Source organism: Macrobrachium rosenbergii, chromosome 46 (assembly GCF_040412425.1).
Source record: "Macrobrachium rosenbergii isolate ZJJX-2024 chromosome 46, ASM4041242v1, whole genome shotgun sequence".
Lineage (NCBI taxonomy): Eukaryota > Metazoa > Arthropoda > Malacostraca > Decapoda > Palaemonidae > Macrobrachium > Macrobrachium rosenbergii.
This window is the reverse complement of record NC_089786.1, coordinates 43,888,646-43,914,329: the sequence shown is the minus strand read 5'-3', so window position 1 is coordinate 43,914,329 and position 25,684 is coordinate 43,888,646. Positions and strand designations below refer to the sequence as shown.

Sequence of the window (25,684 nt, the reverse complement as noted above, 5' to 3'; positions counted from 1 at the left end):
AATATCTCACAGTATCATCTGTTAGTTCCATACGCTAAGAGGGCTTTTGAAACCATAAACGCCACCTTTACATTCATGGTATACCAATATCAACCTCTGGCCATGAATTATTGCCTTCCCGTACGACATCTCTGCGTCCTTGTCTATCGATTCCTTGCAAAAGTCCTGCCACTGACTCGATAGACAGTTTACTTTATATAATCTCGTTCCAGGAAGAGTTCTTGTGCTTTAGGAGAGTGGTTGATGTTATTTACCTATCAGCTAAAATGTCATTCACATCAAATCGTGGAAGTGCAACTTTCGAGAATGACAGGGTAAGTACTGTATATTTCTTCACTTATTAATTTATTATTTTTTTTGCAATACATGTAATTTGTGTCTGTTTTCGTAATTGCTTTCAGTAAGGGCAGCACTGCCTCAGTAAATAAAAAAAAAATTCAAGTTTGTTTTGGCTATATAAAGGGAAGGATACTAAATAATCGAAACAATGGATGCACTTCAGCGCCCATTTCATTGTCAGGGACCATAATTTCTTGGCGACAAACGAGGTCATTTGTATTGGTGAAACAATGGTAATGGCCACTGATATCGTCTTAGGTGTCCCTGTGCTTGTTTCGTTAGTGGATATTGCCATCATTAACTTGAGAAATCTTTAAAGCAATTGAAAGGGATTAAGACTTGAGAACGCGAAAAATGGAAAGCATTTAGGAAAGCAGTTTTTCTGCATCTTTGCGGCCTCCGTCGATGAAGTAGTCTTTTATAGTTCAGTTTGCCTGTGCATGTGTCTGTCTGTCTGTTAGCACGATCACATGAAATTGAATAAACTGAATATTATGAAATATTGGTAAAAGATTCATTATTATCCCTGGAACCTTTGGTTAGATTTTATTGTGGGTCCAGTGGTCAACTGGGTCCAGGAGAAACTGACCCCTTGGGTCATTGCTATTGCTTGTGGTGCGTATGTAATTGATATGGCAATCTCCTGCTCTTTGTAGGAGAAAACGAAAATGACGCTGAAAGAAATCGTAAAAGAAGCAGACAACATTGCAGAAGTTTTCGGCCTCTGACAGCTCTTATCAGTGAGAAGTTGGCATTCTATTAGTGAGGCCGCCTAGGTGGGGCTAAAATATTTTTTGGGGGTGCCAAAGAAAATTACACAAAACTAATGTAGCAATTCTGTAATTAGTAAAATACAGTATACTATTCTCGAATGTACATATCCATGTGAATGAAGGAAAATAATAGTATTAGTAATTAGTAAACCTGTATTTGAAATTACAGAGCTCAATTTTCAATTAATTTTCAATTCTTACTATATGCAAATGTACCAAATACTGTAATGTAAATTTCCTCACAACCATATATTTAACACTAGCCTAATTTCTATTAATTTTCAATTATGGTATAATATCCATGTCGTGTAAATAGTATCAAAACAGTGCACATCATCAGTAACACAAAACACCCTCCAAAATCTCTTCAAAATTTCAACCTATCCCATTCCTTCTTCTTCATCTCCTCTCCCTGGAAATTAACACTAAGCAGCAGTAGCAAAATGTATTGCACTTTTTCAGAACTGTAAGTATAGTTTTAATCACTTCAAACATAAGTTGATAATATTAAACTGGATCAAAATATAATAGACATGTCATTTGTGTTAAAAACCTATAGCTATATCCATTCATTTCTCTGCTCTATATAAGTTGTAAAGGTAACAAAAACTAAAATAATGTTATTAGATATATAAGACAACTGTAAATAAACTAAAAATCTTTCGGCCGCTGTAGGACATGATCGCTGGGGCGAGAGTATCTGTTTTTGACCACCAAAGGGTTAAAGTTTAGTTACATAGGAGTTTCAACTGGTGGGGCCACGGGCGGGGGTGTGGGGGCAAGCATCTTTGCTTTAGATGTATTGGAAAATCTGAGCTTATTAGGCGTACGCAGTGATAAGAAAGTCCTGCATCAAAAGTGAAAAGTGAAACAACTGATGTTGTAGGAAATGTCCTCCGATAAGCACTCATGATTTCATCCTCATAACTTAATCACTTTTCCCAATATCGTTCTCTGTCTCCCATTCCTTATGCTTAATTCACTCGTGCGGCTCGATCTCGCTTTAAAACATATCCATCTTAATCGCCTTGTATTCGTAGTCACATTTCAGATGTCATGCGCTCTCAGATTTTTCTATTCTCTTCTCAAGCCATGAGTCTTCGATTCTCTATTCTGTTACTGTTTCCATCACATTTTACTTGTCTAATATTTAGTTTATATTTAATCACAATCGTTACTGCATTCGGAGAGATAGTGAATATATCTTTCGTCCTTCAAACAAATGAGAAAGTTCCTACTAACCAGCCAGTGCTCCAGAGATTTTGTTATTTCTTAGTTCAGTAAATGGGCGAAGAGGAAGGGTGCAAACGTTTTCCAGACATCATAAACGTTTGTACTCATTGATTTTCAAGTATTAGCAAAGCGCCAATAAATGTAGTCAATACATCAAAAAGAAATGATGGCAGAAAAAGTTTTGCAGGGACAGTAACGTACAAATTAAACTTGCTTTGTCTGAACCTGGTGGAGAACTTTAACAAGAAAGTTTGCACATCCTACAATACGAGAAAATATTCCCAGCTGAGAGCAAAGAAGCGAGGAAATAGATGGGGTGAGGGAAATTTAAATGATGACGTTCCCGTATACACGGAAAACAAAAGATCCAGGACTGAAAATGGTCAGCAATTAGCATAACGTCGCTGCTGTAGTGGTTAGAACAACAAGCGTTAGAACATGAAGGATGAAGACTACATTCCCTTAAACACAAGTCACTACACTAGTTGTAACAGTGGTTTTTTTTGTCTTTGCATCATTGCCCTTGTTTTTTTTTTTTTTTTTTACTCATATTGCATAATTTTATATTTATACAATGTGCTTATATTTATGCAGTGTTTTTTAACTTTCTCTCTCTCTCTCTCTCTCTCTCTCTCTCTCTCTCTCTCTCTCTCTCTCTCTCCGACCCGTTTCCCGCCCTTTTCTCTCTTTTGGTTTCCTTGTTAACGAAGTTGTATGATTATTTAAAATTATTCTTTCTTGTTTTTAATATGAATAATCAACAGTGAAAAAAACTTAAAAAAAAAAATCAGTCAAACACCAAAGGAAAATCATGCATCAATCATTAACACAGAAAAGAATTATTACCTTAATTAAAAACACTCACACACACAAACACACACACACACACACACTCGGACAAACACAGACACACTAAAAAAAGAGCTTTTCCCCAAAAGAGTGGAATCTGAGCAGGATGATACCTTCCTGATTTCCAGTTAGTATTTTAGGATGAAGTTGTCAGAAATCCGTTGTCGATGACTGCACTGTGCCCTTGACTGTGAGACATTTACTGGTCGAATGTTCCAGTCTTGGGAATTTAAGTCATAGGTTCCTGTACTGGGGGCGTGACAGAGAAGGTCATTTTATTCTAGCTACAGTTCTCTGTGAGGATTGTAATATAGAGAAGTTTATGTGGGAGGAGGGCCTCCTCAGCAAAATTTAGTTTGTACATAAAAAGTATATGTAAGTATTGATAATACATTCGAACAAACATGAATATACATATTTGTATGTTTTTAGATATTTTTGTGTGAAATTCTTTTAAACTTAATTATTTATTTTTAGCTTCCTATTTAAATTTATTACGGCGTCAATAACCTAGATGTCGTGACGCCAGTTTTAATAGACGTAATCAGTCAATCAATCGCTACACTCAGGAAAAGATATTCTGAAGTGTTTAAAATCCCAGCGAGTCAATGTTATTGACCGAGACTGTCAAGAAAGTCTAGACTGATATTGGTTACAAGTCACTCTACAGCTCATGGTATTTCTCTTGCCATTAGAAATAAATGCATTAGACATTAGTAAACCTATGACCCCTTCTAGTGAAGCACAATTATCTACTTTTTTTTATCCAATTTCATCAGAATTCCGTTACTATCCACTGATTTTCTTTTCTCTCTTAATTCGTCTATGGGTTTTCGATTTACATTTATTTTCCACTGTCTTGCGTTTTGACATTTTGTATTTATTATTAATTTCATTTTAAAAATAATTTTCATCTTTTTAAATTTTCTCATATATCTATAATTTCCTCTTTCCCTCTTACAGATGCAAAAATTAGTGCAATCCACTGCAGCATTCAGACATTTTCAGGTCTTAGTAGACTTCTTGTATACAAGTATTGGGAACAAGTTTCTCTCCATTGCAAGAATGCGTGAACCCAGGATAAGAATTTTTCTATAGTTAATTCTGTCATGAAATCAGAAACACAAATTCATAGAAAAACAAGCTAGAGGATCCGAAAACTCTTGATTATTCCTGATGACGAGAAATCATTGACCAATGTACCTGTCGTGGATGGAATGTTCACAATAACTCTAAAAGATTGTTTTGACCATTCATTGAAATGGTGATGCAGACTCTTATCCATACGTCAACATCACCTGATAATTTCATTTCTTAAGACAAAAGGCTCGACCATAATTATATAGATATAAAAAAAATGGAAACTAAAATAACATGGCGGAGGATTATTTCCTGTCACCTGAGGCTGATTAATCACGTAATAAAGATTAGCAGAAAATCTCGAATGATATACCCGAACAGCGACGACCTGTAGACAAGAGATTAGAAAGACTTATCACTGTGAAATTAGATTAAGAGTCGGAAGTCCAGGGATGCAAGAGAAGGGTCCTCGAAAGTGGCGAGTTGTATCAGTCACAAAATATTAGGCAGAAATTATTTACGATTCCTGATACTCATTTGTAGGTGGGAGATGGAACTAAATGTGAAAATATATTTAAAGACCAGACGTGTTGTTGATGTTCATTCTTGATTCTGCGATCAAGAAATGAAAAGGACTTAAGGATCCCATAATTTCCTTAGGAATTTTCCTTTTTAGTGTTTTTTTTTCTGAAGGGCGTGGGAGACATGGCTTAGTTCTTCATTGGATGGGTCGGTAGCGTTCTCGGTTAGCACTCTGTTGGACCCGCGTTCGATTCTTCTGCCGGCCAATGAAGAATTAGAGGAATTTATTTCTGGTGATAGAAATTCATTTCTCGGTATAATGTGGTTCGAATTCTACATTCAGCTGTAGGTCCCGCTGCTAGGTAACCAATTGGTTCTTAGCCACGTGAAATAAGTCTAATCTTTCGGGCCAGCCCTAGGAGAGCTGTTAATCAGCTCAGTCGTCTGGTTAAACCTAATACAAAATAATTCGGATAAGACCAAAAGAATCGCTGCCCCGTCGATCCTCTACTGCGCAATCAAGGATGGAATACTGAGCAAAGATCTTCGTCAGCAGCAGCCGCATAATACAAGTATATAAAAGGCGTCTTCAGCAGAAATACTAGTGTTTGCTTAGAAATTTCTTTCCATTTCTAAACTATCGCTCTGGATTTAACTGTGAATATTTTTTTTTCACTGATTGCTGTTGTTCAATAAAATTATCTTCTACTCCTCTTTGGTCAATCAAACTTAAAATTTTTTGGTGCTGTTATTTACTTTTAGTAGAAAATACTAAAACGTATTTGCGTCTTAAATAGTAATAACTATAGGGTCGAAAATCGAAAATAATTAATATGAACACCGAAGGAAATGAGATAGGTAAAGGTGCGTTTCCACGGCAGCGACTCTGACGACTGTAGCTGCGCGACATAGTAGCCTATGCGATTTTCAATACCACGATTTGGTCGCTCTTCTTCGAGGAAGGTAAAAGGAGAATGTTCGATATTATTGGATCAATTAAAAAGAAATAAACCTTATCCAAGGTATTCATTCTTTGTAATATTAAGTTTTTGCATCATACGGACGCGTAGGTATATGCAATAGCTCAACCAGTTTTAAATCGTCCATGTTAAAAAAAAAAAAAAACACTATTAGTGGCGACGGCTGTTATGGTTGGACTGCTACCAGGTCGGGTGGAGACTGAGTCGTACGTCTGAAGAAGCATCACTAGAGTCGCTTTTGTTGTAGGACTGTAGACGCGTCATTGGAAACGGTGCTTTTTCGTATAATGAAAAGGAATACAAATTGTGAGCCGCGTGACTGTTGTCAGTCAACACAGTTGTTTGATTGATGCATTGAAAACACGTACCTTAAGATTAACTGGGTCATAAGAACTACTCTACTTTGAAGCTCTATGAAAGTTTCTCCGATTTGATCAGGAGTACAATATTTGAACATCCCTTTCAGCATAATACCAGTTACAAACACAAACGTTTGTGAAACCCTTAATGAGGCAAACTTTCCCATCACTCGTCTCTGACCTTTATGTGCATGAGAATAAGAGATAAGAGCATACTACTCATGTTTCCAGAGCAACATCATTGTCCGGGAAAAAGGAGAAAATTTGTATAAGGAAACTCTCTTGTGCACAGTATTCTGTATTCATTAAAGTGGTTGACCGACGTAGGTGAATGCCTTCTATATTTACACCGTGTAAGGCGTACTGTGGACAGCTCATGAGTTCTTTTGCTGTCTCTGCAGCCAGTGTTATGTTGCTTTCTTCTTATTATCTCTCCCGTAGGCTTTGGACTTTTCCAGTCTATCTATCTAACTTCTTTAACTTATTTTTGCTCTAATTTTCGCCGTATAGACTATTTATGAACAATACTGCCCGGCAGCCCTGGAAGGATCATGTCGCGTGAATGAATAGTCGTAATATTTACTTAAGCTTGTCATTCAATGACACCTTCAGCTCAATCTTTCAACTAAACACTTTAGTCTCTAGGCTCAAGCCCTTACATCAGTTCTGTTGCTTACGGAAATCGACAGCAGTCCTCACGACTGAAAATGTTGGAATTTTCTGCTGTAAAACAAATTATAGTGAGGCTTTTGTATCTGTACCTGTTAAGAAAATACTATTAAGTAAAACGGAACCGTGCAATCACAAGTACGCAGGATACAATTAGGGTGTAAACTCCTCCGGATAATAGAGGACCTTCATATCTCTCCAACAAAGGACCTTTGAAGCTGCCTTAATACCATTCATTACTACATAAAGCTTAGGTCTGCGTTAGTGAGGTTAGTTATATGGCGGTCGTGCACCGTAATACGCCTCTGGTAAGCGACAGAGTAAATAATTAAGGCCAGTTATAATACCTCATCTATGTGTGTTTTGCAATAGATTTCCATTGCTGTTTCTATTTGGGTTCCGGTTAAAAAGCTAAACATAATTCATTTTTCTCTTCTAGTAAACCAGCTGCACATCAGGAACGCCAAATCTTACGATTTCCTCCTTTGTAAGAAAAGCAAAAAGAAATGTCTGTTTCAATATGTGCTACAATCTAGAGGAAGGTACAAAAATTATGAGTTGAAAATAAAAGATAAAATCGCTGGGTATTCATTTCTATGAATAAAAAGAAAATTACTCATTTTCATTTATTCTTTCGTTAATAAATATGCAATTTTATATTTATTTTTAAATAAATATGTAACCACATATTTATCTAAAATATGTGGTTACACAGGACTTCGTTATTTTCCGCTCCGGACTCCTTCCCTTTCCGATTGTTGGGTAAGGTCCGGAGAAGAAAAGACCAGGTAGGATGGAACGAAAAAGGAAGAAAGTGTGAAGGGAAGAAAAGTGAAAGAGGAAACAGTTGTATGCAGTAAAAGCTGCAAATGTGGTGTGAATGAAAATGAATTTGAAAGGGAATCGGAGAGATAGTTTGCTTGTTTCTGTTCGTGTCGTTGTTGTTGATACTGCTGTTGTTATAAATGAGGAAACACTTACTGAAGGAAACATAGACCTCTGGTCTTTCAGAAGAGATATCCGTATAAAAATAGAGTAAAGAAGAATAAGAGAGAAATAATGAGAAGTAAAAGAGAAAAGCTGAGTGACTGAAATACTGAAGAACAACTAAAACTCAAACATAAAGTAATTAGTGGAAATGGTGGAAGAAAAAGTTTTAGAAATAGAGCTGGAAAAGAGATAATTGGTAAAAAGGAATACAAGGAGAAAATTTTGCTGATAAATGAACAGAGCACGTGACCGTAAACAAAGATAATGAACAACAATTCAGAAAATATTAAGTCAAACCAACGAACACCTTAGAATTACCAAAACATTTCTGGTACCTTCGCATACCATCTCCTGGATATAGGCAGTGGGATAAGAAACTACATAAAATCTGCCACTGTACATTTTATCTCTTGCCTCTTTTGCGATGCAATAAGTAAATCATTTGATCCAGATGCTCTGTAATTCCACTTGAGATATATTGGAAAAAATAATCTTGAAATGTTTTATTGTGAAAATTCCTGCACCATAATTTTATTTTATTTTTTTTTTTAGCTGTGACACAAGAAGAATATAGGAACTTTCGATCAGGAAACAAGGTCCTGCTCAGTCTGAAATTTTACCAGTGAAAGGTGTTTCGGAGGGAAAGCTTGAAAAGAAGAAGCAGCCTCCTTCTCATATTCTATTTAGGTGATAAACGATCATTGAATTAGGCGTATGCTTGTTATTGTTGGGAGTGTGTTTGGTGTTGAGAGACAAATTTCGTCCATCGAGTACTCTCATATTTTCTCCTTATTTTGCAAATAATTGAATTTTACCTATAACGAGAGTAGACTTTTAACATAATAGAAATTCACATTTAAATAAAAAAAAATTGTGCATTTGAAATAGGAAAAATACGTCCTTATATCATGGCTATTAAAAGGTAAACAGCATTTCTACCTCTTAAGCAAAATAAAAAAAAAAAAAAATTATTTGATTGCACATGATACAGTTCGAGAGAAACATGCCTCCGTATCTCCTCATCGTAGAGCAAATTGACTGAAGAACGTTTTGTGTAAAAAGAAACAAGAAATCTGAGATAATAGGCACTCAGATTACTCATTACGGTATTAGCCATTTGAAGAGGAGCACTATGTTTTTGTACTGATGAAATTAGGAATTTTTACAAAATCAGTAAGATATGCTTTTCCCTTTCAGTTGACAAAGTCTCAAGAAGATTTCCCTGCCTTTGTTGGCTAAGGCAAAGAGGAAGGTAATTAGGGTCCTGTGAAAATTAAGGGAGAATATGGGGCGTGTGGTTTGGGGAGAGTTGTTAAGAACGATTATTGTCTAAACAATTTTCAGGCTTGAAAATCCTATTAATGTAAACGCAGCATTTGCTTTCATTCTTCTTTCAGTCTTTTGACTCTCCAGTCAGGTGAGTATTTCCGGTCATTTATGGATAAGCTTTGGAATTTTTCTCCTGTTTCTTGTCTTCTCATTTTATAACCATTTCTCCTTGAAGAGGCAGGAATATGGCTGCCTTAAGAGTCGAGTCTCTCCCTCCCTCAAGTTGTATTGGGGATTTCACTTGGAAAGTCTCCTTGTAGCTTAAAAAATAGACTAAAATTTCTATGTGGAATTTTGTTAATTTTTAAATTTCACAAACCAGTCATCTTCCGCAAAGAAAATCAAGCACACGCGTCAAAATGCTTAGTAGTTCGTCCGTTCTTAGATATTCCACATTAAAGATACTCAGAAAAGAAAATGCAAACAACGATAAAAGAAAAATTCCTACTTAATTACAGCAATAAGTAATGGGCCCAAAAAAATGCAATTCTAATCTAATAACCATAAAGTTGTCCACGAGAAAATGTATTCATTACTTAATTTCCTTTACATCTGGAAATCCAGCCTTTTCTCATTTCAGTTTTTTTATTTTTTTTTATTTTAATGGAATAGTTGATTCATTTTAAAACAGGACTTTATTGCGCTAAAAAAATTGGGTAATTTTTTAGTAGCTAATAGTGTAGTATAATTCAACGAGTATGAATTATAAAGTAGTCACTTGTCACGTATATTCTTCTCTTTTATTAGGTTTCCGTTCAAGCATTACCTGTGTTATAGTTGAACTACTTTATACTATTAGTCTGATTAAGACAGTGATTTATTATGAAGTTCTAGTTCAAATCACTTATATTTTTCATAAGGAACTAAAAAAACATCTATTTATTTTCAGAAATTTTATATCATCTTAATACAGTCTCATAACTGGCTCTGTCCTCACGTCATTTTGTGAAATTATCTGATTTTCCACGAAAAACCGTTCTTGAATGTGCAGAGGGAATTAGGGTGAGAATTTATTCCACCGTAATGCCTTTACCTCTTCCTTTTCTATTCCGAGAAAAACATCAGGGCTCCAATTCGTGCCTCGACGATTTGTTAGCGTGCGTGGGACTGCAATAGCCCCCACACCTGCTCTTAATAACTAATGGGCAACAAATCACCTTGAAGAATAAGACCATTCTAAATAAAATGGGGTATGATGGGAAGACCGCAAAATGTTTTCTGCAATATGGCGGGGATCGAACCTGTTCCCTTGTCATGTGGAGTATCTTGTCACACCCCAATTTTCCTTTCCGTGCGCCACGAAAACAAGCAATATGATAAGGAAAAGAAGTTGGGTTTCTCCTATTTCATCAAGTTTTTCTGGTATGAAAATGAGAAAAAGATGGTACGACCGATGAATCATCCTAATATACAAAATGTTGTCTGCTGCATAGATCGTTTATCGTAGACAAATAAAATTCATGGAAATTATGCTTTTCCTTACTTAACAGGACATGTTCAAATATCTTCTTCTAGGGTAACATTGCTGAATCGGCCAAGTAGTTTATTTTCTCACCTTAGTCTGAGCGTTTGTGAGGATACGGATTATCAGGACACCTCGAGAACAGATTAACAAAACTGAATGACAGAGGATGGAAATCTTCATTGGTTGGACATAGATGAAGATTCGACGATATGTCGTTGAGGGAGCCACCTTCTTACCTCCGTCGTCTTTGATTGTTTCAGCGTTTACAAGAACAGAAAATGAGAAAACGTAGTTATTGTTTCAGTAACTAAATTTCATAAGGATTGACAAAGTCTGACAGAGTTTACGTCTTTACCCATATAAGGCTTTTCACTGAGAAAAATATGTTCATAGAAGTTGGCTTTGCCGGAGGCCTGTTCTCTGCTGAGTGCTATTGTTAAACTCATGCCTTAGCGAAATTAAGTGTGGAGAAATAACAATCCGATATGCAAGGGACAAATGATTTTAGGAATGAGGGAACAAAAAAATTTGTTTTGTAAATAGAGGCCGAGATGCATTCATAAATAAATTAATGAAGTGATCGTCAAGGGGATATAAAGTAATAACATCTGTTTACAGGAAGAAGTGAGAATGATAACAAGAAGTGGACAAAACTTTTAAGCATAGACATTGAAAGGCATCTTAAAATGGCAATCGATTGCGGTTGAATTAGGAGGGGAAAAGAAATGAAATCCTTCACTTCTTTCTTCTGCGTTGTCCTCTTTTTCTCACGAAGATTTTTGAACAAGAATTTGCTCGTCCGTCTTGCGCCTGATCTCTCTCTCTCTCATGCCCTGACACCTACTACTATTGATTCAGATTTGCGGTATCGGTAGTATATGTCGGCTGTATTCATCATAAACGTACAAAGCTCATGGAGGTTTTGACAGGCTGGTACAAACTCTTCAGTTCACAGCTGAATTGAGTAAAGACGGTAAATTGCGCTCCCTACATATCTTATTCTTTGGAGAACAAACATCGCATGCAAGAAAGCCTACTTTCGCCATCTGCAAGTTATCGTGAAGTTTTATAATCATGGTTGGCTGCAATCTATTTTTTAGAGTTTTTTATTTATTTATTTTTTTTTTAAGGAAGTAATGAGGCCATCAACTGACAACCACAAGAAAAGCTCGCCAATCAAGTTCTTCAGACAAGAAACAGTTGCGTTCTTGATAGCAAGGCAAAATGAATTTCGCTTGTACGTACATAGGATGAACCGTAATAACAGGAAAAAATCCAGTTTCAATGTTCACTTAATAATGTCTAACTACCATATCTAAAACTAGACTGAACGGCTGCGACTGTAATGGACCCAGCACCCAGGATAACCAACAGAATTATAATAACCCACTGTCGATTATAGACAAAAATGCTTCTATTCTGTAGCGACATCAGAGAGAGAGAGAGAGAGAGAGAGAGAGAGAGAGAGGAAGTAGTTGTTTATAATGATATCTTTAGTTTTGATAGTAATAACATAAAGTACTTTTCACTCATTCCTCTGTTACTAAAATTGTATATGTTCGCATTCCTGAATAACAGCAGAAAACAAACACAAGGTGCTTGCTGTCAGCTCATTTGAATGCTGCATTTCACAAACCTACAAAATTTCATATACAAACCTAGTGGTGAGGATATGCAAGAGATTATCATAATTATGGCCTAAATGGCAATGAGTTATAAACAATTTTCTCATCATGTTATAAAAAGAAGCCAAGATCGAATTTCTTCCAAAGCTGTTTTAAAATAAGTATAATGGTTTACGCCATCATCTTGGTGAACAAGCGCCTAATAAATCTGGTAATAAAATCATGAAATGACAATCATTGTTGTCGCAAATAGTAACGGAATTGCCAATAACAACTTTACGTCAGGCTTTTTATTTTTACGGAAAAGTGGGATAGCGATGTATATGCGAATAGGAAAAAAATAATATTACTTTTAAATTAGTAATAGCTTTACGTTTTAGTTTTCTAAAAAGAAAACTATCGTACCAGCTTTGTCTCTCCATCTGAATTTTTTTCTGTCTGCACTTTTTCTGACAACGATTACAAAATAAAAAAACAATAAAGAACAAGCCATAATTGAAAATTTCTTCTTTGTCCTGATTGGCTAGCTATGACGTTAATCTGGTGACGTCATTAAACTTTGACCCATTTATACCAAGCTCATCATCTGTTAAAGCCGGGTATTCAAACTCAAGTTTACCTGTCAATTTGCCCACGACCATTGGACGGATGAGCGTCCACACTTAAAGAGTAGAACTGTCAGTCAGACCATCAACTCGAGGTCATCATCACCCTCAGTTCTCACCTAGCCTTTGTCATGGCAACACTATTCTGGCAGCGATGGAAACTCCGCTGGCTGATAAGGAGGTGGAGCTACATAGAATAGCTGCTGCGGCAATTCACTTAAAAATAGTTAAGCAAAAAGGCGTAACAGAGTATGGCCTAAATATTGCCTATTAAAGAGATGTCTATTTTCATACAATATTAATGAATAAGGTTAAATTAGACATGGGAGTTAGCTCAGTTATTTATGGAATGGACCATGAAGCCTACTTTCATTAGTAACACCTTTCATAAAAAGTCAGGACACTGGCCTAGGCCTATGCCAAATTGTCTGTATCACATGGAAATATAAATTTTTTTTTATATTTTATTATATGATTTGGACTCACAATGGTCTACAAATATGAAAAATTTTCGAAGACACTACAAGCACCATAACAGCAGTAACAAAAACAAGGATAACCACAACAAGAACCACAACAAAAAGGCTTAATATAAGATAGGGATAGGGCTATAATCCAAACGTCATAAGCTGCGTAAACCGACAAAGACACAGGACATTATAGGTCTACGTCATTTTTTATGATCCTGTTATTTCGAAAGGAGAAAATGTTCTTAAGAAAATTCTCAGCAAATTATATCCAATATAACTCGTATAGCCTATCATACTGTAGCTTTAAGTTAAAAATAGACATATTCTCGCTTAGTAGAGTGCAGTCACTGCTTATCATCCCACCGAATGTGCAAACGATTGCAATGAAATCGATTTTATGACTATTAAAATGTAGTGAAATTTCCTAAAATCAATATGAAATATCAATCTGCAAAGCTCTGAGATAGTCTTTGTGTTCAAGTTTAGAATGGCGAATAAGCTTGACAGTATCAGACAGTAATTATTATTGTCCTGTAATTCAAATGAACCGATTTGAACCCAAGACATTCCCTGTGTCACCTCAGTATTCAGGTGAACCTCAATTACGAAATCAACATTGCAGCATCGCGGAACACTCCTGAGTTCATTCATGTTATCCTATTTTTTTACCATTTTTAGGGAGATGTGTATTATAATTTTATTTCCGGGAATAATATAATATTTCCTTTTGATCAGCAGAACGCAATTTAGTTCGGTAAAACAATCATTGCAAAATTAATGAAGATGAAAAGAACCACAGGGATAGTCGTGACGTAAGCAGTGGGCGGGGCTTAGCTGCAAAGAGAGGTGGATTTTGCTATATAAGATGTACAGAAACTCGATTGCACCGAAAAAACTTCAGCAAACTTTTTACTTATTTTATATTTTGTTTGGAAAGATTTTAACTTTTTTTTTTTTTTGATGAACAACTATCCACTGGATTTCAACAAGATTTTACTTTCAAGTTACTTCATTTCTTGTGATGTTGACTAACTCATGAAATACTGCTAATTCAAAATATTTAATTGAACTCGTTTTTATAAATATAGCGAAAATAAATTAATATACATACATACACAAACACACACACACACACACACACACACACACACATATATATATATATATATATATATATATATATATATATATATATATATATATATATATATATATATATATATATAATTTAATAATTTATTTTCATATATTTACAAATATATATATATATATATATATATATATATATATATATATATATATATATATATATATATATATATATATATATATATATTTAAGTTTTTTAACGATTATATTCTTTCCTGATACATCTTTCTTGTGTCGACATTCGACTTTGGCTCTTCGTCCCATTGCGAACTCTCTTATCTTCCTTTTTCCTCGTAACCTCTTCACCGTTATTTCTCCATGAAGCTTCTAATTCTGTTGTTTGTTTTCCGACATCATTAGTTCCTCTTCTAACTTTCTCCTACAATTTCCAGTATCAAATTTTTCATAACAAATTTCATCAGTCACAACTCTTTCTTTCGGAAACCATTTTTCCCATGTTCTCCAAAGCGACTCTCTCTCTCTCTCTCTCTCTCTCCTTTCCTGCCATTTGTCTCTTCCAACTTTTCCTCATCAAAATTGTTCTGGTACAACATCCTCGCTCCATTTTTCACCACCTTCGGGATACACACCCTCGTAACGCCTGGCGCCTCGGGAATGTTGAGTGGTTGGTCTTAAAACCGAACACACACACACACATTCACATATACACAAACACAAAATTACAGGATGAGAAATCTTTCACTAACGTCAAAAATGACCTTGCGTTCCGAGAAACTTTTTCCTTGGCGTGACGGTTAATGTAAGGGTACTTTGTGTTGCGCGCGTGTGTGTGTATGTGTGTTTGTGTGTGTGTGTGTGTGTAAGTATACCCTTTCTTTTTGAAAGGAGAGGTGCTGATTGTTCTAACCTTATCTCCAGCAAATCTTTTTCCGATGAGGTTTCACACCTTGACTTATTGCAACGTACATAATTCATAGCTAAGGTTAACAAACATAAATGGATTTTTCTTTCTCAATAAACGGGCCCAAGTCGTTTTCCCTGCTCGATTTGAATTCCACGCATGCTCAAGAATCCATCATATAATTAAAAATCCATCATATAGTAAGTACACAAGAGACCGATAGATCATGCTTTAATTTACATTTTTTATTTGGAAAATTACTGTTTTTAATCCATTATCTTCTGACCATGCTGGTAACTCTAATTTCGATAAATATAAAACCAGGCTTATTTATTAAACTGGCGACAATTTTGTGTTTCTGTAAAAGTATTCTTGTTTTCAAGATCTTCAATCATTACCATATATACACATACATTTTTACTGCACCAACTTCCAGACAGAATTCTATTAATCCACAACGCACCTCAGATCAGCCGGAGGTCAGGCAAGTGAAAAGCTTATATGCACTTATTCCATCTCTGTCTCTGTCTGTCTGTCTGTCTCATACTCACACATATATACTTATATAAATTCTTATTTTTTTATTCTTTCCCATGGTGAAGTTATTGTAAGGTATAAATTTATGAGTGCTGTTGTTGGAAGTGAACTATATTTCTTTCAATAACCACGATTCCATGGTATTTGAAACCTAATATTTCAAATATTCCTGAACTTTATTGAGATATATTACCAAAGATGGTACAGCTATGCTCTTAAGTGATATGACATGATTGCATATGATTTCGTTCAAAATTCACCAACTGGCAACCTAACATGCTCCATATTTATCTCTTATTTCAATGCGAAAACACGATTATTTCATGCAATAAGGCCATAATATGTTTCATAAGAGTGAAATCTGTCACATATTTCAAAACTGTAAGAAAATGTCACGTGTAGCCAATTTCAGAAAAAGTTACGAACCATTTTCAAAACTTTCATTTACTCGTCGCCGATGCGTTTGACAAAGAAAGTCATCACCAAACCTCAGTTCAAATGTTGAAATAATAAAAACAAGTAAAAAATGCGCCGAAGTTTCTTCGGCACAATCGAGTTTTCTGTACAGCATATAATGTTGAATGGAAATTTCATCCACGGCCCATGAAACTCAGCCACGGTCCGGTGGTGGTCCCGGCCACGGTCCGTGAAAGTCTTAGCCTCGGCCCATGAAACTCAGCCAAGTCCTGTGGTGGCCTGTGCTGTTGGTACCTATAGCGGTGCCAGAAGTACGTTTATGGCTATTTTAACCTTAAATAAATTAAAAACTAATGAGGCTAGAGGGCTGTAATTTGGTATGTTTGATGATTGGAGGGTGGATGATCAACATACCAATTTGTAGCCCTCTAGCCTCAGTAGTTTTTAAGATCTGACGGTGGACAGAAAAAGTGTAGACAAAAAAGTACGGAAGGACAGACAAAGCCGTCACAATAGTTTCCCTTTACAGAAAACTAAAAACAAAAAAAAAAAAAAAAATTTCATAACATTGATATTGCTTGCAATGCGATCATAAAATTTGAAACAGTCCTGTTTGATTGTTTTTATGCCTCAACATTGAAAACATTTAAATAATTAGATACGACAGTATTACTGTAATTAGAACGCATCCACCGATATCAACGTGTGAGCGGAGTGCGTGTGACGCAAACATTGGGGTGGAGGTGCAACATGAACCACCTGAAACATAGGTCTACAATGAGTAGCGACAGTGAAAATATCTTGAAAACATTAATTTTTATTTGTTACAGGAACATTTGGATTTTCATTAAAATAAAATGTTATATGTTATATTTCTTAACCACCTGAAAATTATGGCTTACTAGTAAATTATTCTTTTGCTGAAGCCAAGATTTTGCTCCTCGGCCTAAGTGTGTTAGATATCTTTACTTACTATAAATACATTGCACTTAGTATTCACATATCTATATTAACAATTTCTGACCAGAAAGCACATGCAGTTATCTACACATTCTTGCACTTCAAGTTATCTTATGAATGAATAAATTATACACCAAAAGCGTTCAGAAGGACTTTTAAGAAAATAATATTTTAAGCCAGTTAAAAAACAAGTGCTCCATAGGCCTTGATATTAATAATAATAGATATTTCGATTAATAGCCATCTTCTCCATATAATCTAAATCATCATCATCTTTTATTCTTCAAAGAGCAGGTAATCTCTACAAATAAATTCTTCAGTAACAGAGGATTATATTATAATTTTAGGCCTATAAACTATTTTTTAGCAACATACAGGCAGCTTGAACACACACACACACACACATATATATATATATATATATATATATATATATATATATATATATATATATATATATATATATATATATATATATATATATATATATATATATATATATATATATATATCATAACAGGGATACTGGGAGGGATCCTGGGTATCGAAAGTATACATGCTTTTCGACAACACTTGGCAGCGATTAGAAAGTGTGTGTGTGTGTGTCTGTGTGTGAATGTGCGTGCATGTGTGAGTACCCTTTCACTCCGAAAAGTACACTGGTAAATAGGTTCTTTAAACTGTAAAAAAAAAATTAAATTGATATAATAAGTAAACAAAACAAATCTCCAAAGCTTGCACAATTCCAATAAACCTCTCTGGAGCCGAGAATAGAAGAATATTATAAAAAAAGTTATATTTCGTTGTAATTGTCAGACGACCTGCTAAGAATGTCATTATACCCAAGAGGCCACAGCTGTCGTTTTGTTGATCTTCCTTAATGAGCTTCCAAGACTCCATTAGGAAAGATTTATTTTTACTCTTCAGGACAATATTAGCTCTGATTTTCCTCCCTCACTCTTTTCAACCTTCTGTTTTTCAGTTATTGTGAAATACGGGTTATGCCAGTGCTTTCCTACCAAAGCCGGTCCATTTGTTTGTACCTGTACTAATGTTTTATACAGTAAACAGGAAATTAAGTGTTGGTATAGCATCAAGGATAATTTTTCAATTGAAGTTATTTTTTACTTAATTTTTTAAAATCTAATTATCTTCAAGTACATAAATAAGTATCCACTTAAAGAGATTTTCCTAATGTTAACTTTTGTTTTCGTCAACCTGTATGCAAGGGGATTGTAGACATATGTCCACTTTCATGTTAGCTGCAGCCCACGGCAGTTGACAGCCTCTCGTGTGTTTAATTGTTTGTGTAAACAGATAATAAATGGATTTGTTCTTCTGGAAAAGGGCCTTAGAAGGATCCCAGCACGCGTAACCTGTCTGTCTGTCCGCAAATAGATAGATAATATTCTCTGTTAGAAAATTATAAAAATGGCATGATGAGCAGAATTGCATACGTGCAGAGATATGTCTCTCCTGAGATGGATTCCTATGCATGTGGATATTTTCATATTCTCTATATGTCCAGTATAATTAATTGATTGTTTATGTAAAAAAAAATATTTATGCTTATCGGCTTTTAGTAGGGTAATAAAATTCTAAACATATTTCATATAACAGTTTTTCTAACTGAATTATATATGGTCTTCAATGTGTTTATAATAAAATAGAGTCTCGTTATATATATATATATATATATATATATATATATATATATATATATATATATATATATATATATATATATATATATATATATATATATATATTTATATATATATATATATATATATATATATATATATATATATATATATATATATATATATATATAATATATATATATATATATATATATATATATATATATATACTGTAGAAAAATATGCATTATCACTGCGGCATCAGTATTAAAGTGCTTGACATATGTAATTACTTAATTAATCAATTTTAAAATTAACGTAATTTTTATAAATAGCTTTTTTCGTCAAGTCCTTGTTAATGGTTATTGCCGCAAACAAACCACCAATTTTACATATAAATTGATGCGGAAAATGTTTTGGTTTACTGAGTGACCGCTGCTCTTAGGTCGACTGAGAAACACTTGTTAACGAGCAACTGCGGTGGTGGAAGGGTAGGAGCAGCAGACACGGACAAAAAGTGACGGAGAATCGGCTGTACCCGTCAAGAACCAACTACAGCAGTCTTCAGTAAAAGTTCCAGTCATACTTACCGTGGATTACACTTTGAAGTGATTTAGTGACCTACGGGTTTCCAGCCATACTTACCGTGGATTACACTTTGATGTGATTTAGTGACCTATGGATCTCATCATTTGCATTACGGTCATGTGTTACGCAAATATGGAATAATTCCATCGAGTTACCATTGGACTCGGACCTGCCAAAGGAACCCGCTTACCTATCTCCGAAATCACTATAAACAAGGTGAGAGAAGCTATTTTTCTTTGTTTTTAAAACTGTCCAGATCTTAACTTTTATTCCTGCAGCTTTAATCGATGCTTATGTGATAAGTGTGTTATTACCTATTGCCAAGACCCATATTTGTATTTACTCATATGATATGCGTTAATCATTTAAGTTTAAGAATCCTTGTTTATGTACGCTACCACCCTTCCTTTCCTTCTCTCGAGACTCCTTGCTTCTTCTCGTTTTCTGTTTACTTCCTTGGCTCCGTGACTGGTCTTCTTCGCTTTCAGACTGCAGGACCTTTAACTTCTCTCGAACTGCTCCTTGGTGGTACCTTTATTTTGTTCTACATACGTAAAGAGTGTTTGTGAAGTATTTGCAATTGTGATGTATTCGTAAGTTAAGGATTCTATTTTATTTATGTAAGAGTTGTGCTGTGTTTGATTAGTGGGAACAGGTGTTATTTGTGTAATTATAAGTCCTGATTATTTCCTCATATTTCATTTACGTTCCTTATTGTTCTGGTTTAATATTTCTAAGTGTCGGTGTGTGTTTGTGTAATGACTCCTCACCTACTCTAGACTATAACTCACAGGAGATCGTTACATTTTGGGGGCCTGACCGGGATAACAAGTTACTATTTTCGGTAATTATTCATTTGTACTCGGAAAGCGTTTATCATGTTAACTTCACACACACGTCTGTATGTAGAATAAAATTGCTTTTTCGGTATTCAAATATCAGGATAAAGGTTTTTTTGTAATTAGTGTTGATCATTCTTAGTTAACAAAATTTATTTACCATTGTTAACCACTGCCACAGTTTTCGGTTAAAGCGTAAGTGAGGTTGCTTCCCATGAGTGTTAGTCTGATTGCCAGTCTCTCCGGTAGAATAAGTTCTCCGTCATTTATGCCGTGTTGGCGTCTTAGCAATAATTTGCTCCCCGATAGTACTGACGAGTTTAGAGTTATAAGGGCACTTCGTGTAGTTCCTTGCTCAGTGTTTGATTGTTATAAGGAAACTGTCAAGCTATCTTTATTGTAGCGACCTAAACCAAGTCACTATCGTTAAAGTAATTGTTATGTCTTGACTAGCGGTTTGATCCCGCACAAACTTATTGGTCTTCACAAGACAATGCTTTCAAAAGCGTCTGAAGTTAGTTCTTACGAGCGATTTCGTCTTTAATGCTTCATTCATACTCATGCTTGCATATGCATATCTTTAATAAACGTACGTATCTTAAGTGTATTTTTGTCAGAAGAACAGTTCTTCATTTTCGATGTTGCCCATTAGTCTTAGCGATTTTCAGTGTCATTACCAATGTTTTTACTGATTCGACTTCGACGACGAGCTCTGTTCAGTTTTCTTGACTATTCATAAAGAATGCTTGTGGTATAAACTGGCAGTATTTTCATACTTTTGCATTTTGATAAATTACTCCTGAAGTCCTGATATTTTGTACCGGTAGAGTAATAATCTCCAAAATGCCTTTTGATGTATCTGGATTTATAGCAGACCCTGCTGGTAAACTTTTTCTGCTTTCTCAAGCAGAAGAAGGTGGACTTGCTGTCTCTTGCTAGTCAGCTTAATATTGAAGTGAGCCACACAGCGCTCAAAGGTCAAATTCTAGACTCCATTCTGGATTACTATATAGATGAGGATGTTTTTACTGAAGAACAGGTAGTTAATTTGAGGTCAAAGCAAAGTAAAGTAGATAAAGAACTAGAGCTAGCTAGAATACAGTTAAGACTAAGAGAAGTTAGCAAAGAACAAGAAGATTATCTTTCACGAAAGAGGTTAGAGGAAAAACAGAAGCTTTTGGACTTGGAATTAGAATATAAGGTTAGAGAGGCTGAGTTAAATAAGAAGTTAGAGGAGGAAAAGGCTAAAATAGCTGTAGAAAAGCATCGTCAGGAGTTGGGTATTTCTAGTTCTCAGCCCATTCGGTTTGACTTGTCCAGAGCAAGAAAGCTTGTACCCTTTTTGATGAGAAAGACGTTGAAAGTTTTTCATTGCTTTTGAAGATATTGCTGCTAATCTAGAATGGCCTGCGGATCAGTGGTTATGGTTAATTAAACCTCAGTTACGTGGTAAAGCAATTCAAGTTGTATCTAATTTAATAGGTGAAAGTTACAATGTTATAAAGCAGAACATTCTAGATGCTTATGCTATCACCAGCGAGGGTTATAGACAATTGTTTCGGAATGCTACTAAGACTGCTTCTCAAACATTTACAGAATTTGCTAGTCAGAAGCTTAGATTATTCAAGAAATGGCTTGCAAGTGAACATGTCACTACTTTCAAGGAATTAGTTAACCTAGTAGTCTTGGAAGAATTCCATCGGAGATTACCACCACCTATTTCGATGTATATAGCTGAGAGAGAGGTCAAAGATCTAATGAAAGCTGGAAACCTTGCTGATAACTATAATTTAATTCATAAGAATAGGCCTAAAATTCTGATAAGTCTAAAGATACTGATGGTGCAACTGGTATTAACTTGTGCTTATTGTAAGCAGCCTGGCCACACTATAAAGAATTGTACTAAACCAGGGTGCAAAGTAGCTAATCAATCTAGTAAAATATCATCACAGCCAACGTTTAAGAAAACTGGTTTGCATTGTGCTGTTGATCAGCTGGATTATTTCAAAGAATTTATTTGCCATGGTCTTCTCAATTCAAAGGAAGTATCTATCCTAAGAGATACAGGAGCTGCTCAGTCCATAATACATAAGAATCTTGTTCCTGATCTTAAATTCACTGATGAACATGTAGTTGTTTCAGACTTTTCAAGTAGTAAAGTATTGCCTCTTGCTGAAGTAAATCTTGATTGCCCATACGTTAATGAAACTGTTAAAGTTGCTGTCACTGATAATGAATTTCCTGTTGATGTAGGTCTTGTCCTTGGTAATGATTTAGCAGGCAGTAAAGTAATGTGCAATTTGATCATTTGTAACCCTGAAAGTAAATGTAATAAACTAGAAGCACAAAGTCCTGATCATGCTGATTCAATCTGTGTAGTAACTCGATCAAAGAAATCTACTGATGAGCAACCTAAGAATGTACCTAGTGTTTCTGTTAACCATTCGAATTTACCAGATCTGCTAAACCTTTCTAAAGATAATTTTGTTAAATTGCAGCAGGAAGATGGTAGTTTGAGTAGTTTATTTGAGAAGGCTGTGCAGAAATCAGATATTGACAAAGTTCCTTGTTACTATATTGAGAATGGAATTCTGATGCGCTTGTTTCGTCCTTCTAAATTGTCAGCGAAAGAATCATGGGCAGACTGTGAGCAGGTTATAGTTCCATCTTCACTCAGAAGTAAGATTCTGGAAATTGCTCACTGTGCTGATTCTCATTTAGGGGTAAGTAAAACGTACCAGAGATTATCTTGTAATTTCTATTGGCCAAGAATGAAAAATGATGTAAAAAGCTTTGTACAGTGTTGTCATATCTGCCAGATAGCTGGAAAGCCCAACGAGGTGATACCACCTGCACCATTAAAAACTATTGCTATTCCACATGAACCATTCAGTAAGGTTGTAATAGACTGTGTGGGACCTTTGCCCAAAACCCGTAAAGGTAATCAGTATTTGTTGACTGTAATGTGTCCAACCACAAGATTTCCAATTGCCATTCCTTTACCTAATATATCTGCCAAAAAGATCATAGAAAGTCTTATTAAAATATTTACTGTTTTAGGTTTTCCTAAAGAATTACAGTGTGATAGAGGAACAAATTTCAAAAGTGATGTTTTTCAATCTGTCTTGAAAGAACTAAATATTAAACAGTCATTTTCTTCAGCTTATCATCCACAGTCTCAGGGTGTGTTGGAAAGGGCACACCAAACGATGAAAAGTCTTCTTGGAAAATATGCCTTGGAGTCTGCCAAGGATTGGGATGAAAATCTGGATCTCTTGATGTTCGTGATACGCAGTGTCCCAAATGAGTCAATTGGAGTTTCTCCCTTTGAAATGCTTTTCGGTAGAAAGGCTAGAGATGTGCTAAGAGTTGTTAAAGAAAATTTAATTGGTGAGGTTGAAGTAGTCACTCCTGTTACAGTTACCAAGTACTTGCAAAACATGAAAGACAAATTTGACAAAATTCATAAATTTGCCTATGATAATCTGAAAGTCTCACAAGAGAAAATGGAAGTAAATTATAACAAAAAAGCTAAAGTGCGAAAGTTCACAGTTGGTGACAATGTTTTAGTATACTTTCCAATTCCAGGATCTCCACTAAAACATAAGTTCTCAGGACCATATAAGGTAACAAAAGTTATTAATAAACTTAATTATGTTGTCTCTACCCCTGACAGGAAGAAGTCTACCCAGCTAGTTCATGTCAACCTAATTAAACCTTTTTGTAAGATTTCCCCAGTGTTAGTTAATGACAGTGTGCATCCCTGTGAAGTAAGTGTGCAACCTTGTGGTGGGAGTACCAAAGACTACGATGAGACGGATATGCACTTAGACCTGAATACTTCATGGACAGATTGTTCCAACTCTGACATTCTTGCATCCTTAGATAAGTATTTTGAACACTTAACTAGTGAGCAGAGAACACAATTAGAGTGTCTGTTACTCAAATATGAAAGTGTATGTTCAGATACTCCTGGTAATTGTAATATTATTTTGCATGACATAAAGCTTTTCCCTAATACAAGTCCTATTCGTCAGCCATATTACCGTATCGTAGGTGAAAAACTGCAGCTGATGAAAAGAGAGGTTGAATATTTATTAAATAATGGATTAGCTTCCCCTAGTTGCTCACCTTGGGCTTCTTATTGCATATTAGTTGCCAAACCCAATGGGAAAGTGAGGATGTGCACAGATTATAGAAGAGTAAATAGTGTTACACAGAAGGACTCTTACCCTCTTCCTAGAATACTGGATATCTTGGACAATATAGGTAACTGCAAATATTTAACTCAAATAGACCTCTTAAAGGGCTATTATCAAATACAGTTAACTGAAAATGCTAGTGAGATCAGTGCATTCATTACTCCTTTTGGCTTGTTTCAGTACAACGTTCTTCCATTTGGCATGTGTAATGCCCTGCGACCTTCCAGCGTGTGATGAATGAGTTGATCAGAGATCTTGAAGATGTATATGCCTACCTGGATGACTTGGTTGTTGCAACAAGCAGCTGGGATAAGCATTTTGAAACACTGCAAGCATTGTTCCACAAACTTCACGCAAACAATTTGACTATTAATCTTTCCAAATCCTGTTTTGGCAATGCCAAAGTTAGCTATTTAGGTCATGTAATTGGTAGTGGTTCTGTCATACCTAAAGATAGTAACATTAAGGCAGTCTTAGAGTATCCAGTTCCATCTAACCGTAAGCAAGTACAGACTTTCCTCGGAATGTCTGCTTATTATAGTAGATTTTGTAAAAATTTTGCTCTTGTTGCAAAACCTCTCTATGAGCTCACATCAGCTAAAGCAAAATTTATTTGGTCACCAGAATGCCAAGACTCTTTCAATCAGTTAAAAACTATGTTAACCTCCCATCCAATCTTGAAATGCCCAGATGTGTACAAACCTTTTTATCTACAGGTTGATGCTTGCAACACAGGTATTGGTGCTGTGCTTCTGCAGTCCAGTGATGAAGAGCCGTCTGATGGATCCCCATTGCTTCCTGTTTCATACTTTTCCAGGAAGTTCTCTGCCACTCAGCAGCGCTGGTCTACTGTAGAACAAGAGCTGTATGGTGTAGTAGCTGCACTTCTACATTTCAGTGTGTATCTGCGCGGAAATATTCCTGTGACAGTCTTATCAGATCACTTGCCACTGTCCTTCCTTGAAAGAGCAAAGCTCCATAACAAGAAACTGCTCCGGTGGTCTTTCATTATCCAGGAATTCAATGTGAAAGTAAAGCATATTCCTGGAGCAGAAAACAAAGTAGCAGATGCCTTGTCTCGCATTTAGGCATCTTCAAGCGTCCCTCGCCATCCCCCATATGGATGATCATCGTGACACTTCTCAGCCGCCTTTTAGCCCCGGGGAGCTGCCAAGACCCATATTTGTATTTACTCATAT

At 35.5% G+C, this 25,684-nt stretch overlaps 1 protein-coding gene across 1 annotated transcript in view; it reads left to right on the top strand.

Annotated features, from left to right (window-relative positions):
* The window catches only part of LOC136830464 (uncharacterized), a 26,190-nt gene extending 1,496 nt beyond the window's left edge, over nt 1-24,694 (top strand). The window contains exons 2-5 of the mRNA XM_067090001.1: nt 213-314; nt 21,194-21,616; nt 22,161-24,552; nt 24,666-24,694. Coding sequence (XP_066946102.1) covers nt 213-314; nt 21,194-21,616; nt 22,161-24,552; nt 24,666-24,694 — 2,946 coding nt within the window. The remainder of the gene's footprint in view (nt 1-212; nt 315-21,193; nt 21,617-22,160; nt 24,553-24,665) is intronic.
* The last annotated feature ends 990 nt before the right edge of the window (nt 24,695-25,684 follow it).